This window comes from Anser anser (genome assembly GCF_964211835.1).
Source record: "Anser anser genome assembly, chromosome: 10".
Taxonomy (NCBI): Eukaryota; Metazoa; Chordata; class Aves; order Anseriformes; family Anatidae; genus Anser; species Anser anser.
In genome coordinates, this window is record NC_139730.1 from 16,840,585 (window position 1) to 16,858,325 (window position 17,741).

The window sequence follows — 17,741 nt, forward strand, 5'->3', positions numbered from 1 at the left end:
GTAAGTATCGTTCTGTCGGAACTGTACATCATGCACCTATGCTGTTACTGAGCAATTTTTACTCCAAACTTTCTTGATCATATTTCTCTATCAGAAGCTTATTTTAATTTTTAAACCAAAATAAGGAAATCTACACAATCCTGCTTTAGAAAACAGATCCTCACCTGTTTCTAATGTTGCTGGAGATAATCCTGCATCTTGATGCCGTCTACATGTAGGAGGAGTCCAGGCACAATGATCACCTTTAACCAAAGACAGACAGACAGAAACAGCACAATCAAGCCCTGTTATCCTGTGCGGAAAGCAAGGAAAAATACATTTGGATCATTTGGATCTTTTGTCATCTCCTTTACAGAATGAATCTACTCAGCTGAAATACTACTTGCAAGATATCCACTCACAAAGAGAAACTACTATACTCAGAAACGTCCTTCAAGCTGTTAAAGAAACGCAGACAGAAAGATAGTTCCTTGCTTGGTTTCCTCTTATACAGCTATCAAATCCTAAATACTTCAGGCCTAAGCACTTAAGTTACAGAAGGCTCAATGCATTCTAAGGGCAGACCTCAGACCATCCTGTATTTCCTTGGCAGACAGAGTTTGTCTTTTTAAAAAAAAAAAAAAAGGAAAAGGAAAAGAGGGAGAGGGAGAGAAAAAAGAAAAGAAAAACAGGGAAGATGAAGCTCTCTTATTTCTATAAGAACGGTATTTTGTTCAATACTTCTACCTCTTTTTTCCTCCTTTTTAAAAAAAAAGAAAAGAATTCATTCTTTGCAGGAGAAATGTTATTAGATTAACGGGTAGGTGACCACTATGGTTACTGGTGATCCAATTAATAACAAATGTTTGCAGAGCTTCTGCAAACAGCTCTGGACATAGGTGCCTTCTAATGACAGTGTTTCGGGGATGCCAGCACAAGCGTCAATGATCATAAGATCACACTATGCCGTAATTGACAGTGCACTCTTTTTGATCTCAAGCTTCTGACAGGCAAGATGGAATAAGCCCTTCCATTTCTGCTGTGCATGTTTGTGTCTGTTTTCAGAACTGAAAACTATTTTAAACTTCTTGGTAGATTAGTAGAGGTTTTCTTCCATATCTTTAAGGAAGGTTTGTAATGAAAATAATTAAATGAAGTCAAACAAACATAAGATGCTACACAGAAAAGTAAGAAAAGAGACAGCCACTGTTCTGTCTTGAATTTTCCTCATTGTGCTGACGTACTGCAACACATGAATCACAGCATGCTTAATGAGAGAAGACACTCGAGAAGTTCCATCTTCCCATCCTTTATTACCCTGCTTAACACATCTGTGCCAGAGACAAAACTACAGTACTGGCCACCATCCTGAATCACCTGGAACACAGGCACTACCATAATCACCCTGGAGTATCCCAGGACAATCAGCTGACAGAGCCACGTGGTCTATCACATTTCCGTATAGATTAAGTTTACTGAAACAAAGATCAGTGCTCAAAGTTGATTCTGTCCTCCTTTGCTATGACAAACTTTATGGAGAAAAGACAGGAAAATGTGCAAACCTCTCATTTGTAAGGTTTCCCCCCCACCTCCTCCATTTTTTTAAGTGGTAAAAACTTCTTAGAGAGATTTTATGTGAATGCACAAGACTTAAATTGTCAGGGACTACACAGTGATTATAAAGGCAGCTATTACACTGAACTTTCATCTACTTTCTATACTAGAAATGACAGATATTTTAAAACAAATAAACAAGCTCACTTTCAGCGTTAAATGATAAATGGGGGAATTACTGAGTCCATCCTGCCAAGATGTGCTTGAAGCACATGAATTGTGTGTTATCAATCTAAAAGCCTACCCAGTTGTATGCCTGATTCCCAGATCACTAATATATTAGATCTCACACCTGTTGTGTCACAACCCTGTTGCACTCATGCAACATTCCTGTGCCAAATAAATTATGCTCCAAACTAGGTGCAGTGCAATCACAGTAACATTCAAGACCAATTTCAAAAATAAAAAAAAGCTGTACACAGTTAACTTTGAGGTTGCACTTCTAAACCTGTTACCATTGACTTCTATGGGCACGTTAATCAGCAGGTGAGTTATTTTTCTTAAAGCAAAAAGACAGGATCCTAGGACAAAACTAAACCCACTTACTGATCTGACCATTACATTTTCCCATTTGTGAAAATGCCTGAAGCTCCCCCAACCCTCATTTCCCCAAAATCTGTAGCGTGTCTCTTGCATGACTTATTAGTCTCAACAATATGCAGTTAGACCAGTAGTCAAGATCAAATGCTTCTTTAAGTGAGCTGAGTATAAAGAACTTCAGCTGTGTGTCACAGCTTAGGAAAAGTGTGCTTAAGGGCTGCTACAAGCAGCCTGTACATGTTAACATAATTGTGCCACTTCTGATTTCCAAATAAAGGTCATCAACAAGTAGAGCGAGGAAGGTGAGTGAAATGAAGTAGTGAAAACCTTCACAGAGTAAAATTTTGCAAATTCTAGTTTGCCAAAAATATAAATGAAATAAATGTGCAGATCTAAACTCAAGTGCTTCTCTTGAACATTCAGTTTTAAAGAATCTTCTGTACACAGCATAACGGCGAACTAGGCCAGCACAAATACATTCCCTCTGAGTTACCCCATCTCATGCTCCCCCTCTGCCATGTGTATATCAGTAACTCTAGAACTCTCTCTGCTTCATTATTCATTATTACAATTTTTGCTAAGACCAGTTAAATCTCAGTAATGTTTAACCCCTGTTCTCCACCAGGGAACTTGGAAATTAGTCAAAGTAATTCCTATAACTATAATAAATTAGATAATGCCACTCCTCCAGAAAAGATGATGGATGTATTTAGGACGTGTTAAGAATGACGGCAGAGCATCTGTTATGGCAGATGTCCCAGCAGTCAGCTAGAGCACATAGACATGGCTGCCTACATTAATATCTCTGTCAAACACTACTCAAAGAGCATATGGAGCCCAATATGGAAAACGCACACAATGCAATCCAGAAGAGAAAGGGCTGTTCTTCTCATGTTTGGCACAGCGTAAAGGATTCAGAAATTCCTACTTACTGTCTGCACAGCAGCTTCATAGCACCTACATATCCTAGCCGAGTAAATTTCATAAAATAAGTGCAGACTTCTAGATTAAAGATTCACATTTCCTCGACAGCATGCTGAAGCCAGATTTTTAAAGGCAGAAGACATTCAATTACTGAACTAGGTATGAGGTCTCTGAAATTCATAGGAACAGAATAACAATGCAAAACACATAATAGAACCAACACTTCATCTTCCTAAATGAAACCAGTCATTTCAACATTTTGTCTACTTTTGTTCTGAGCTAGTCATGATTTTTTTTCTTTAGAAGCCTTAGAAAGCCCGGTGAATGCATATGTATCAGGATCATCTGTCTGACAACTCACAAAGCTTTCATCTTTACTTTCAAACCACTTCTCCAAGGTACCCCTTCGAATCTCTCCAGTTTACATCGTTTTGTAAAACCTGTACTTTTCAAACGTTTTAAATCTACATTCCTGCTGTTATTTGACCAAGCCACTCCCTCCTAAATCAAACATTTATTTTCCACCAATAAGCTGATTTTTATGAAGATACAGTGTTCAGCTAACAGCTCCTCTCCTCTTCTTCCCAACTTGTCTAAAAGGAGATTCATAGCAGAAGATGCTTATCCTCAGCAGTCAAAAGCTTTCCTTTTCATTCATCAACTTGTCATGTGCCTCATCTTTCATTTATTTTTCTTTAAAACTTGTCACTGTACAGTCCAATACAGTTACAGTTGTGACTGCCTCTGAAATGAACCAGTCCTGTCAATGTCAGTGTCACCTTCAGGAAACACAACCTGCTGTATTATAAGCATGACAGCTCAATTAATCATTTCCCACATAGAACCCAGCTATTGTTCAACCTTGTAGTTCAGTTTCTCAATATAACAGTAAAAGAGGGGTGAAAGCATCTACTCAGGAGATGGTTTTCTGATCAGCGCAGAAAGGCTGGTATAATTCAGAAAATCCAAAATTAATTTCACTGCCATTTTTACCACTTTCACTTAAAAAAAATTAAATCTAGATGGTGTGCACAGAATTAAAGTCTTCACATGTCAGTCAACCCTCACTGAAAGGTTTCACAATGTACAGCAGCACTACATGCATAAAACCAACATCACTCCATGCTCCATCAGCCTCGTTACACTACACCTACCTTCTGGATAAGATGAACACGATACAGGATCACTCGATGATCGGACTATATTTGAATTTCGGTATTTTGTCACATGGTGCTGCTGGACAGTACTCTCAGGGCTGCTCACATATGATGCAGTATTTGGAGGTCCAAAACAGGGAGCAGTCTGGGAAGGGACAGCATGCTGGCTAGAGACCATAGAGCAGATCTTCTTTTCTTTCAAATGTGCCGTGACATTGCTTTCTTGAGCAGAACTCTGCAATTCTCTTTCTGAGGGGCTGAAATTCTCTGAGGAACAGTCTGAGGATCTGCCGTGGGCACAGTTCTCATTTTCCTGTCCTTGTGACTGGTCCATAGATGCTCTGCTGTGCAAACTGTCATCCTCATCAGGAAAACCCTCTGAGCAAGTTCTGTGGAACCTGCAGTGGATGCTGTAATCCAGACTGCTGCAGCTCTGGCCTGTAGCCCCTTTGCGGCTTGTACAGCAGGGAGAAAAATCTGCCGAATGGAGAGACCCCTGAACTTCCAGCGAACAAAGATCTTCGGAGGAGCAGCTGTGGTCTGGGACATCAGCAGCCTCAGAGACCATCAATGAGGTGCTCTCACCAGAAACTGCAAAACAGGAGATCCAGAGAAAAAGGAAGACTTCTTGCACCACCACCACCCTGCGCTTTCAACATACTGATTTAAATTTAGGAATTGTCAAGTAGGTCAATAACGATTCAAAACCTTTCAGGTGACAGAATGCCAAAGCAGTAACATAATTTACTTGTTTTTAGTGTCTTTCAGCGAAGGTAATTTGTGTTGTCAACTACTTTCATCAGCTAATAAGCATTTTTGAGCACTGAAGCCAAAGTTCCATCTGAAACCACATTTGGATAGCAGCAGATCTTCCACTGCTGGTTCCTCTGGTAAGCAGCGAGAGATTGCACGTGGTGGTAGGCAAAGTAATACTTCACAGAAATGCTGGAAAAACAAGCCTCTGATTGCTTCCAAACCTATCGCTACCGTAAATATGAGCTTCCTAACCAGGCATAATTTCCTTCAAACATGTATCTAAGATCTTTACAAATGAAAACTCTTGACAACACATCTCTGGCACACAACCTAAGAAATCACACACTCACGCTTCAGATAAAAGCTAAACATTCTGTGCAGGGCCACATCATCTTGGAAGCCCTCTGTATTACAAATTGACATCGTTAACACTTCCTCTGTCGTGTGTTCATATAGACGTTATGGATGAAAATGACTCCTTGTATGAAGGAAAGTATTTGGCTCTGCATTATTCCCAAATTTGTGACAGAAACGGAAGAAATAGAACTAGATCACATCATCTCCCAGTCTCCAGTAATATAAGCAACATTTTTCCCAGATCTGACTGCAATTCCTGAGAAGGTCCTACATCCAAAATCAAAACATTTACAAAACACAAATCACATTATTCTATTCAGCTCAGCATCCTCTGATGCCCTTTTCTGCATAACAGCTGTCACTAACCATACTCATGAGACAAACGTATTGTAACTTTTGTGTTCACAGGAACAGAAAAATAGGATCTTGCAGTGAATAAGACAATGCTTATAAGCACCCCCAAATTTTGGTGTCTAGGAAGCAGAAAGCTTTTCACAGTAGGCAGAAATTAACTATTAAAATGAAAAACAAGTATTCATGAAATTAGATTTTATGAAAGACATTTTTTCCTTACATAAAATGGATCAAGCCAACTATTTTCTTTTGGGGCTCCTAGGAAATAGATTTGTAATACTTACAACGCAATCACAAGATTGCCAAAAAGGACATTATAATCACTTACTGAAATACATCTGTGCAGCTACATTATGTTAAAAATGCATAATATGCACTGCTCAAACTGCAGTAGTTTATTGGACCACTTATATATGTGATGGGTCCCCAAACATTTTTTACCTAATGAGATGATTCTTTTCAACATATTCTTTTAAATGAAGCTTTGAAACATCTATAAAGTTATATGGATAACTGGATAAATGAAAGTATGAAGTTTGTGCCTGTCTTCAGAGCAAAACTCTTCACTGTCTTAACTCTGGTTTGGTTGGATTTAACTGAGAGCTAGACTGGGGCTGTTTGTACCATTTTCCACCTCAGGGGCCTTACGCCGTATTTCCACCACTCAAGGGCTTTACACTGTATTTACAGCTTCATACTGTGCTACTCTTCCATGGGCACTTTTTTTTTTTTCCCCGAGTACTATACAAAGCAGGAGAAGGGGGTTGAAGAAGATGAGAAGGGATCACTGCTCAGAAGGCAGGGAATGGTGACATCTGATTGATTTCACACAACCAGAGGACCTTCCTGGTTCCCCTTCATGTGTGCACATCACAGTATGTAACATCAAAACCATGGCTTTAGAGCTTGTCCACTGCTTCCAAGTAGTCAAAAGTCTTGCACTGGCAAGACCTGCTCTTAAAATTTAGTTTCATATGTGGATGTGAAGTCCAAACGTACTTTTGTATTTTGCTACCTAGCTGTGCAAACCAAGTCCTTGTTAATAACAGAAATTAAAGGCCAGTCACCTTCAGTTATCATACTCCATTGCAGTTGTCAAACATCAGCTTGTTTGTTTTAATATTTAGCAGTAGTTAAAGGTGACAGCTGATGGCTCTGGAAATTGAAGTCCTTCAATTATATGCAGAACAGACACCGTGTTTAAGACCAGATTCTGCTTGCTAGGCTGCTCTTCTCTGCCTATAAGTGTACTAACTGAGAACACTTACCAGTCTGTTCATTATACGAAATTATATGAAAAGTATTGGAAGTTTTACTACAGTAATTTTACTACAGTAATTATTTAATGCAAACTACCCAGCATCTCTCAATCTGCATAGCTGAAACCACTGAGTTTAAAAGGCCCTCCACAGCAACAGACACATTAAAGAGGCCTCTGTTAGTAACTTTTTTACTTAAAACAAACATGCTCTGAGATGTTACTCATATGCTACTCTCATTCACATCTGTGCTTTGGGAAGCACATTTTTTGTCTGGGCTGCTGGAAGCCATGCAGGGTAACTACAACATGCAGAGGGGGCATGTGCACTATCATACAGGCGCTCATGTTTGCTGACAATGAGAAACAAACTGCCTGTTATACGCAGAACTCTTCAAAGAGAAATGACAGTTGCCGCATCTGCCTCAAAGGGCTTTAATCACAATGAGTACGCTTCCAGGGGAGCTACAGAGCATGCTTTGTTAAACAGAATTCCCTTCTCAATTCCGCTGTGCTTCCAGCCACATCTTTTATGGCTGTGAAAAGGTTCTTGCCATGAACAATTTGGAAGCAAATCCTTCTTTCTATATTGGCAAAGGCAGAAAAGAAGTAAAAGCCCACCCAAAAATATCTCTGCCAAGTAGACGACAATAACACTATGATCAATCACCTTGTGTGCTGAAGCCCGGGGTCATGTTCCTCTCACCCAAGCTTGATTCAGATACTTGCTGATCAGTACCAGTGACCTAAATGAAAATTGTGTAATGAAACAGTACATTAGTAGGCAGTTTACCAAAACAAAGTATAGCACTGATGATCTGAACAATACAGAGCTGGCAACATGAAATAACTATCTGCTGCTATTCAGTCTGAAAACTAATTGCAATATTTTACAATGTTTTTGGGTCAGGAAAAATGCAGTGCAAAGCAACATGCTTAAAGCATTTGTTAGTTTGTTTTTCTAGAATCTACAAGCTAAATTCATCTTGAATACACAGCAGCTGGGGCTGCATGGCCACATTACAAAACTTGCATGTCTACAGTGCTTCAAACTTATTAAAAACAGTCTCTTTTTCAATATTCTATATTTTTCGTATTACGTTTCACATTACGTTTCACATTATATCACCCTAAAAAGGATGGAGAAAAAAGATAACCACAAAAACAATCATAAGAGCAGTATTTTCCTCTATGTATTTGCCAAGATGTTAATACCTGCTGTATTTCTAAGCCCTATAACATCACTGCCACACTGAGGGGCAGGGTGTTCTTCACCCTATCGGAGATTGCTGAAGGGAGATAATACTAGTGACTTTTTTCTGAAAGAGTAGATCTAAGTGGGTAACTTCCCTTCACTTTTGAAAATCGTGACAACAAAATATAGAATCAGTCCTGCTGGAAAAACTTCATACATAAACAACGGAAATTTGGAAATTTTTCTTTCTACTGATTTTAATAGACTTTGTGTTGAACCTTTTTGCCAGTCTCATTAAATTTTCAGCAGATCTTTGGGATTATGATTATTGTGTGTATATTTCATAAAAAGGTTCCAATAAATAGCTCATAAGAATACATGTGAAAAATATAGAAAGACAGGTCAAAGGGAATAAGATGAATACTATCCTTAGTAGAAAGAATCAAATCTACTACTGTAGGGCCACAATTAACTAGTAAAAGCTCATTACAGTTGGTGACAGACTTTAGAAATAACCATCATTCACCTCTTTGAAAACCTTTTTGTCAAGAGATTAATTTGTATCTGGCCTTCTAAAAAATTAAATGTGACGCTATTACTCTGAACTTATTAAGAAAAGAGCTTTCAATGCATATGCCAGTGTAGATTAACGCATACATATATACACATAGCTTACTGCACCCACTCATTTCTAAAACATCTATCCATAGCTTACTCTCACCAAGTGATCAAAAAACATTTTTCGGACACAATTTTTAAAGTGACTCTAAGCCTAAGGGTTTGTGAATATAACCCCCCAAAATAAAAAAGAACCAGAAACATTTTAACTCAGCAATACATGAATAAGGGATTGGAAAACAAAGAAGAGGCAAAAGCAGTCATATTTTTAGAAATATACTTGAAAATTTCTTAAGAGATCTTTTTTCTTTGAAGAAAACTATCATATCTGTGGTAAGAAAAAGATCAGTGATGTCATTGTAAGTTGCAGATGACTCCCGGGAACTCACTGTGGAAGTGCTTACTCTTCTGCTTCGATCTAGCACAACACATTCATGTCTTTAGTACATGTTTTATTTACTACATCAGTGTTTTAGAAATATTCTACTGCTTATGCTGAAATAATAGCCTTCATCAGCTAGGAGATTTATATTTTCCAACCTGAACACCTACTACCAAACTGCAAAAAGTTTACTTTTGAAAATGGAAATTGTAGTTTTATTTTCAAATAGGTAATGCAAGAGCAACTTTATGGAAGCAAGTATAAGCTTGTAAAAAGGATGTAAAGTTTTGTCCAAAGCAGGAAGTGTCCTCAAGTGCTTTTTGTTGCTGCAGAAAGTTGGATCAGAAAATAAAATGATTATTTTCTTTAACTAGACTTCTGAAGAAATAATGTTTTAAAGGTGTTTGCTGTTTTTGTTTTAAAATCTAAAGGTTCTACTAAAATTTATGTCGTTTCACAAATTCTTTACCATGACAAAAGAATATCTGCTGAATACTTGTGCTGAAATGTTTATTAGCCTTGTACATTCTCCCAGTCACCTGACAGATGTAGTAGCATTGTCTAGTACCTATAAAATGGTCCAGTGCCTATAAAATCAGTTACATGCAAGGTTGAGGTTTTGGCAAATCTCCACTACTGAAAAAGAACCATCTGTAGCTTCGATCTAGTAAATCTAAAATAATTCCTGAATTTACTTTATATGCATTTGTAATTGATTAATCTTCTTGCCCGGGGGGGGGGGGGGGGGGGGGGGTGTGGAAGGAGAATCATGGTTTTAGTTGTAGGAGACAACAGTGACAAGATTTAGTTAGATCAGCCATGTACAGCTGGCACGTGGGCTTTCACAGCTTCCCGCATTGCCTAGTGTAACAAACCTTACTGACTTGTACATTCTTCAACATAAAGGCTGGCAAACACAGTCACTAAGTTATCAATAGAAAAAGGTAAGAAAAAACATGCTTTTAACAAGTCTGAACACACTACAAGTTAGTAAAACACAAAATAGTCACTGGTATAATTCACCCAGATCCTTGATATGCTTGTTCTTTTCTACATCCTAGTCAATACCTCCCACGGAAAATAGTGTGGAAAACTTTTTCTTCCATGGTCATAAAACCAGAATTCCTAATCAGTACAGATGACAACAGCAATTTTTGTTTAGATTCAACCAGTTAAATTAGCGCTGACATTTGTTGTGTATGAAATGCATGAATACCGAATCTAATTTGATACAATTTAATAAAACTCTAAGGAGCTCAATCCATCTAAACCCAAACACAATCTATTGCTTGATGCTCAGTAAGAGATTAATAATTACTGTCACATAATAGTTCCCAGAAGCACTTCTGTAGCTAAAGCTCTGCCGTGATTTCCATTGCAAAGTGAGGGCTTCAGTTCACACTGTCCTGTAGCTTGATGTGTATTAAATGGGAACATTTGCACCACATAAAAATTTAGGAGTCCATTTGTTTCCTATTAAAGACCTAAAACTGTCTTGGACTTTGTCTCTATTCCTCCATTTACATACTGATTGTGACACTGACTGCAAAAAATAGGCTAGGGCTTTTGCCATGAAAAGCAGCATACAAAGTTGCTGTGTAGGCTTTAGTTAGCATTGCCTATATACTTCACTTCTGATATGGAGCACCTGTTATTATTTTGCTCCTACAAGCTCTCCTAATCAGCAGCTATCAGGCAGATGTAAACTCGCTATGCAATTACCACCACTTAGTAATTTAAAATCACCACTCCTTTTCGCTATGTGACCAACACTTCTGGAACCCATCTGTCCTGAGATGGGCATGCAAGGTACTGACACTGACCCCAGATACCAAAGTTTAGCAGTTAATACATCTATAAATTAAAGCTCATGGTCTCCTTGAAAGAGCATGACTTTGCTACTTTAAATTATGGCTTGTTAAATTATATTTTTGTTATATGCTAGGTGCTGTTATGCTGTTGGATACTGATGTACATGCAAAGTGTAATCCCAATTACAAAAGTGCCCAAATTGATTTTGTGCTTAACAATAAACAGACCTTCTAAACCTTACTTAGTACTACATAAAAAAAAATCTTATCACAGATATGATCAATCTTTTCCCCCCAAACAATGTATAATTCATATTACTTTTGTCTTTTTAAAAAAAAAAAATTACTGAAAAAAAATCAACTCCTTCAGGGCTTGCAGGTTCCTCTGACTCAAAGTACAATTAACTCCTAAATTATTTTAGATCATTAAAATAATCTAAAAGTGTTTCACATCACGAACATTTGGAGACTACGTAAAGAATTTCCTTTGACTTTTCTTACCTGACTGGCAGGTGTCTCTCCAATCACTGCCTCATAAGGAGGGGGCAGCTCAGTTGGATACAATATTCCTGGGCTGTTAATGGTGACTTCATATAAAGCACTGAATGAGGAATGAGCAAAGTCCAAATGGAGTCCTCTACTTAAAAACACAAACAAGGCAAATTAACTCTTAGGAAATTACATTAGATTTATTTGGCAGACTATTATCTATGCCACAGTGATGTACAGCTTGCTTTGTATCAAAAGCAAATACACTACAAATAATTTCATTCAAGAAATGCAGAGAGCCAAAATGAAGCTTTCATTCATAGCGTAGCTTTAAAAAACTGCATTTCATTTTGGATACCAGCCATCTGTACTAGCCCATTTCAATCACTCATGTCCTTCACTACTCCACAACAATGCACATACACAGCAATCATTCCCTTAGAAAATTAAATCTCACATTCAACTTCAAGTGCACAACGTTAACCATAAAAGGATTATCTATAAGCTCAGTTCTGCTTTAAGTTCAGGTATTGTTATCCCTGCCTTTAGTTAAGTTCAATCACTTCTCTATCACAACAGTGCTTTAATATAAATATTTCCGCATGAGTTCTAACAAGTTTGCAGAATAGATATGTAATCTCCCTGGAGAAGAAGCACCTAATGTAAGCAGAAGACATTGCTTTGTATTCTTTGAAAGAGTTTCATAGTCTGTAGCTCAGAGCTATGCAGTAACTAACAACAGGGAAGAAGAATCACCTCTGTGCCTCTACCACAGGTGTGCAGGTGTACTCTGGTGGGTAGTAGGGTGGAGGTGGTATTGGTGGTATGAACTCATCGAAATCCAAGGTTTGATGCAGGATAGTCCCGTGCGGAGTCATGCAGTCCGGATTGGCGGAATGTGGCCGCTGTGGCAGAAACTGAAAATGAATAGGTTAAGTTCCTTCAGATGGTAGAAACAAAACCATTACCGATAACATGAATTGTAACAAAGGTCAGTTTTAGCAATTCTGATCACTACATGATTTTATGAATACCCATACTGAAATGGAAGAGACACTTCTGGAAGCATAAGAATATGTGAGATCAGCAAGGAGTGAGAATTAAATTGCTAAAATATAAAACAATGTTTTACTAAAGGCAGAGGGATCTGTGCCTCAAAGCACTTACCCTTAGGGTGGAGAACAGGCATTTCAAATTAAACAACATTTCAAGAAACAATTCTACCTCACAATACAAATTTATTATAGCACTACTTCATCATCTGCACTTTAATAATTGAGTAACAATAGATACAATAACTAAAATAACAAAATACTTGCATGTTTTTGCTTCCAATTTGAAATGCCTTGTGCTTAAAACAAAACTGAACAACCCCCAGATAAAACAAACTAGAAATCAGTTGCCATATAGTCATTACATTTTGACTAAGGATGCTATATTTTTCACTTAAGCAACAACAAAAAAAGCACCATTTAAAATTATTCTTAATAAACATTTATCATTTGGTGATACAGATAGAGCACATGTATACATTGAATAAAGGTTTTAAATGCTGGTATGAATGTAAGATACATATTTATTCCATATAAACATCTCACAACCAAAAAGAAAATAACCACAATAAATAATAAAAACTAATAATTCTGCAAAGCACTGCCAATATTTGTGTCAAGAACCTAATCAACTTCTAGCACAGCAGTGATATCAAGAAGCCATTCTGATACTTTTGGTGTCAGGTAAAAAGCCTTCTAAGCAAAGGCTTAAACTGCTTCAGGGTTAAATATGGACATTCTGCAGATCACAAGGAATCCAGATGCCTCGGCCTGGCTCCCACAAAAGAAAGGGAATCAACAGACAATCAAAAAGGACTGAAATGCTTCCTTCTTCAGCAAGCTTCTGCTGTCATACCACTTTTTTAGATCTTTAGGTAAGCTGCTCTTTAGCTCTTGCCATTTACAACAAGTGAGCTAAGAAAATTTACCAAAGGCACATTTCTCTTTTACATTGGAATAAGGGAAGATGTGTGTACTGTCATCTCATTATATCATTACTATTTTTAAAAAACACGATAAAGACTGAAAAAGCAATTAAAAAATGAAAACATTTATACTCAGGAAATCCAATAAATAGATAGTAACCGACTTTCATTTTTCTTGTCAGTTTTATATTTTTCACTACTTCAGAAAAATGTGCCTTGGCACAGTTATTCTGACTTTAGATCACTGCACAAGTGTTATTGGTCTTTGGTATTTAGAAGCTTGAGTTACATCTTAATTCTACCAAACACACTACGTATGTTGTATTAAACTTTCACTTTTGAAGCAACACAACATAGGGCCAGGGAGGACTGATTTCAGCTGTTTGGGAAAATGAACCAGTAGTTCCTTACTAGCTGTATCTCTAGAGATACTTTCACAATTATTAAATATAGAACCTTCACTTCAGAATACTTTATTTTATAACCTATAACCAATGACTTTCAGATGTTTTTTCATGTCTACTAATGGTACAGGAATAAGAGGTTTAATCCTCATTACATAGAATGTCTGATGCTGTTACCCTGAGTACAATCAGGCATTTCTACAGGTTTCTCTTACAGAATAAAACACCTAAGACGTTTAGATGTAGAGCTTAGTGATATGGTTTAGCGGAGGACTTGTTAGCGTTAGGTCAGAGGTTGGACTAGGTGATCTTGGAGGTCTCTTCCAACCTAGATGATTCTGTGATTACATTAACTACTGTTAATTGCTAAACAGCAAGCCTTTGCCTTAAGTGATACATACGACCATCAGTCCGTTATCTTCCCAAACCCATTGAAGAATATTTTAGAAAAACAGAAAGCAACTAAAGGTAAAGATGAAATATCAATCTAGTGCCAGTAAAAACAAAAAAAGGGTCTCTTCCAGAAATTAAACCAAACTTAACTAAATGACCTTAATCTGTAGAAAAAAATATCATAATGAAAGCATATCTGTGCACTCAGCTCACATTTTGTACCCTAGTTGATTCCAACAGACTCTGGACAATTCTCCTTTTCCTAGAAGAGGTAATGATTTGGGTCATCTTTACGGTCTTGACACTGAGCACTTCTCTTTTACAACTTTACGTTCCCCCAGGCTATTTACACATACTGCCAGGGAACCCAGCAGTTGGTTTCCTCCACCAGAGAAGAGGTAGCTTTATCTCTTTCTCAAGCTTCCCAGAGCTTGTTTCATTTGGACATATATAACAGGCAATAGTCTTAATACTTTTCAGAACAAGGCAATTAACAGAGAGCAATTCTACAGTGAATGAAGCATCAGCATATATTTTGTGGGATGTAAGCGACAGAAGGGAAAGGTTTTGCACAGGAGAGAGTAGGCTGTGATTCAAGAAGGAACAGACCTAATGTTTAGATGCAGTTCAGCTTAACAGCAGAATCATTTGCATCCCTTTCAAAAAACTTTACTGTGAATACAAGTCATGGCAATGAACTGTGTGACCAGTGCTGAAAATGAGTGGCAAAATGGACATGAAAGAAACACATATTTGGAGGGGTGTTTATAAATGACAGTTTACCTGCGTGATATCATCCTGACGGAAGGCACAGAAATTAAATTGAAAGAGGCTGTAAGAGGGAGACTAGCAGAAAATGAAACAACTGCAAATATAAGGGATTATCAGAAAGAACAGACATCCTTGAGAAAACAGCGGGAAAGCTACTAAGCAGGAATTAAATGATACGTTATTCCATACTTCCCTATCTCCTCTTCTCTACCAGCCTGCAAAAGTTTATTCTTCCTACAATAAAATGTATTTTAAAAATCTTGAAGAGAGTCTCAAATGCTGAAGGCTGGCAGGAACCCAGCAAAGACGTAAAGCGAAGTCTCCAAGGGAGACAACTAGAAAAAGAAACAGCAAGAAAACGCAAGCAGCAGACAGAGCTGGACTAGGTGGAGGAACACTGACAAACACTTACAAGGAAGCACACTTTTCTTTGTATTACAAAGCAGTTGTTAGTGAGTAATCAGTCTCAAAATAGTTGATGGCAATTGAATAGCAGCAAGAACTGTGAAACCAAAAATTGGTATGACCTGCTTGGTCACAAGTACAGACAAGGTCAAGCTACATTCAAGTGTCATTTCAAAAACTATAGCTCACACTAAGAAACAACTCGGTGTGTCTCCTAGCCAGGCTTTTGGGATTAAACCAGTGATGACTGCAGAAGCAATGGATAGAAAATTGTCACGGACGAGGACAAATGGTAAACAGCACCACTGTTAAATACAATAAATAGTCAACACTGTTAAAAACTTCGCATAACTTTACACTTATTAATAGCTACTGTGAATACATTTACTAGGCATAACTTGGTAACCCTGTCTCTGGAAATCCCAAATGCTCGGCCATTTCTCTTGACCACCTGGAGCTGCTGGGAACTTTCAGAAATCCAACAGACAATGAAACACAGATCTAGAATTCATGCTGTTTGTCCTGGTTTCAGTTAGGACAGGAGTTAATTTTCCTCCTAGTCGCTGGTAGGGTGCTATGTTTTGGATTAGGATGAGAAGAGCGCTGATAACATGCTGATGTTTTAATTGTTGCAGAGCAGTGTTTACACCAGGCCAAGGACTTTTCGGCTTCTCGCTCTGTCCTGCCAGCGAGCAGGCTGGGGGTGCAGCAGGAGCTGGGAGGGGACAGACCCAGGACAGCTGACCCAAACTGGCCAAAGGGGGATTCCATACCATCTGACGTCATGCTAAACAATATATAGGGGTGGCTGGCCGGGGTGGGGGGCCGGCTGCTCGGGGATAGGCTGGGCATCGGTCCGCGGGTGGTGAGCAATTGCATTGTGCATCACTTGTTTCGTACACATTATTATTATTAATACTATTATCATTATCACTATTATTATTGTTATTATTATTTTCCTGTCTTAATAAACTGTCTTTATCTCAACTCACTGGCTTCACTTTCCCGTTTCTCTCCCCCATCCCAGAGAGGGAGGGGGGAGGGTGAGCGAACGGCTGTGTGGTGTTTAGCTGCCAGCCGGGTTAAACCACAACACTGTTCTTTTAGGAAATACCTCATGTTATGTTTGAAGCTTGGCAGTCAAAATATTACATCCATGCAGGTTTTTTCCCATCCTTGGACTAAAGATGGCCTTGCTTTTGTGTATGCAATGTCTGATACATAATAGATATAGAAGGCAACACAGTGCACACACTGCATGTAGAAACGTGTATGTTGAATTGGACATGCCTAACTTTGATAGAGCAGGCTCTCTCATTCAAACAGCCCTCATTTCATACTGAGGACAACTTCATTTGTTACTTGGTTTGCAGTTATGAGGGAAGACAAAAACACGCTATCCCGCTGTGGCAGGGTAAACCCAGAAGTTGTACAATGCTGCATTTTCATACCCATTTCAGAGCCTGAATGCAACACAGAAGTTAGCTCTCGCACTAGTAGCAAGTTGTTATCAAGAAGAGAATCAGAAACACAAGTGTTAGGAACACATCACTTCCAGCAGACCAGAAGTAAAAGTTTTTTGAAAATTCATTTATGTTCAGGGGTACATATGCCATGGTAAGGAGAACTCCACACAGCCAGTGACATGGGACTGAATGTCAGTCACCTTTCAGCAAGCTCATAACCTGCAGCAAGACATACATGCTGTCATTTCCAAGTGAAGAAGGCAGTGCTTCATGGAAAGGTTATTCTTCACAGTTTTTAGTTCTTCGAGGTGAAACAAACACCACTAGATAGGTAAGAAATAAGTCTATTAAATGTATTCTCTTTTTTCATTGTCAGACCAAATTTCCAGTTCTTCACTCATAGTTCTATAAGATGGCCACTGGAGTCACCAGAATGGTTGTCATTTACTATCTATATTTAGAATATTTTGAGTATATTCAGGTAAAAGCCGACAGAGAACTATCATTACTGAATTGACAAAACAGCAGACAGAACTGTAAATTTAATTCTCTAAAGAAACAGTTACCTGATGTAATACAACGTGCTAAGTCCTTCTACCCCAGATCTGTAAGACTAAGAACTCCTCATCTGTATTTCAGGTATGGTTCATCCCCACCAAACCAGAACAAAGACATCCTCCATTCTGTGTACTCTGCAGCTGATCAGCACTGTTGACTCCACGTGAACAACAGTGATTTACTGCTCAGCAACCCATGACATCTCTAAAACAGTAACTGCCATACATGAGTATGCCACTAGTGCTGTAGAGCAACCTTTTTATCGAGACTACTTCCCATACCTGCATGTAATTAACTCTGCCTTCCATATCACATTTAATACATTTACACTG

The 17,741-nt window shown here is 38.3% G+C and overlaps 1 protein-coding gene across 16 annotated transcripts in view; it reads right to left on the minus strand.

The window, feature by feature from the left end:
* The window catches only part of ENTREP2 (endosomal transmembrane epsin interactor 2), a 148,713-nt gene that overhangs the window by 19,786 nt on the left and 111,186 nt on the right, over window positions 1–17,741 (minus strand). For 15 of the 16 annotated variants that reach the window (XR_014588807.1, XM_083851017.1, XM_083851024.1 and 12 more), the window contains 5 exons: window positions 12,191–12,351; window positions 11,447–11,585; window positions 7,610–7,685; window positions 4,212–4,805; window positions 165–242 (listed from right to left, as the gene is read on the minus strand). Coding sequence is in view for 15 of the 16 variants with exons in the window: in XM_083851017.1 (XP_083707143.1) it covers window positions 165–242; window positions 4,212–4,805; window positions 7,610–7,685; window positions 11,447–11,585; window positions 12,191–12,351 (1,048 nt within the window). In the remaining variant the exon portion in view is untranslated. The remainder of the gene's footprint in view (window positions 1–164; window positions 243–4,211; window positions 4,806–7,609; window positions 7,686–11,446; window positions 11,586–12,190; window positions 12,352–17,741) is intronic. The other variant, XM_083851026.1, reaches the window with a different exon arrangement.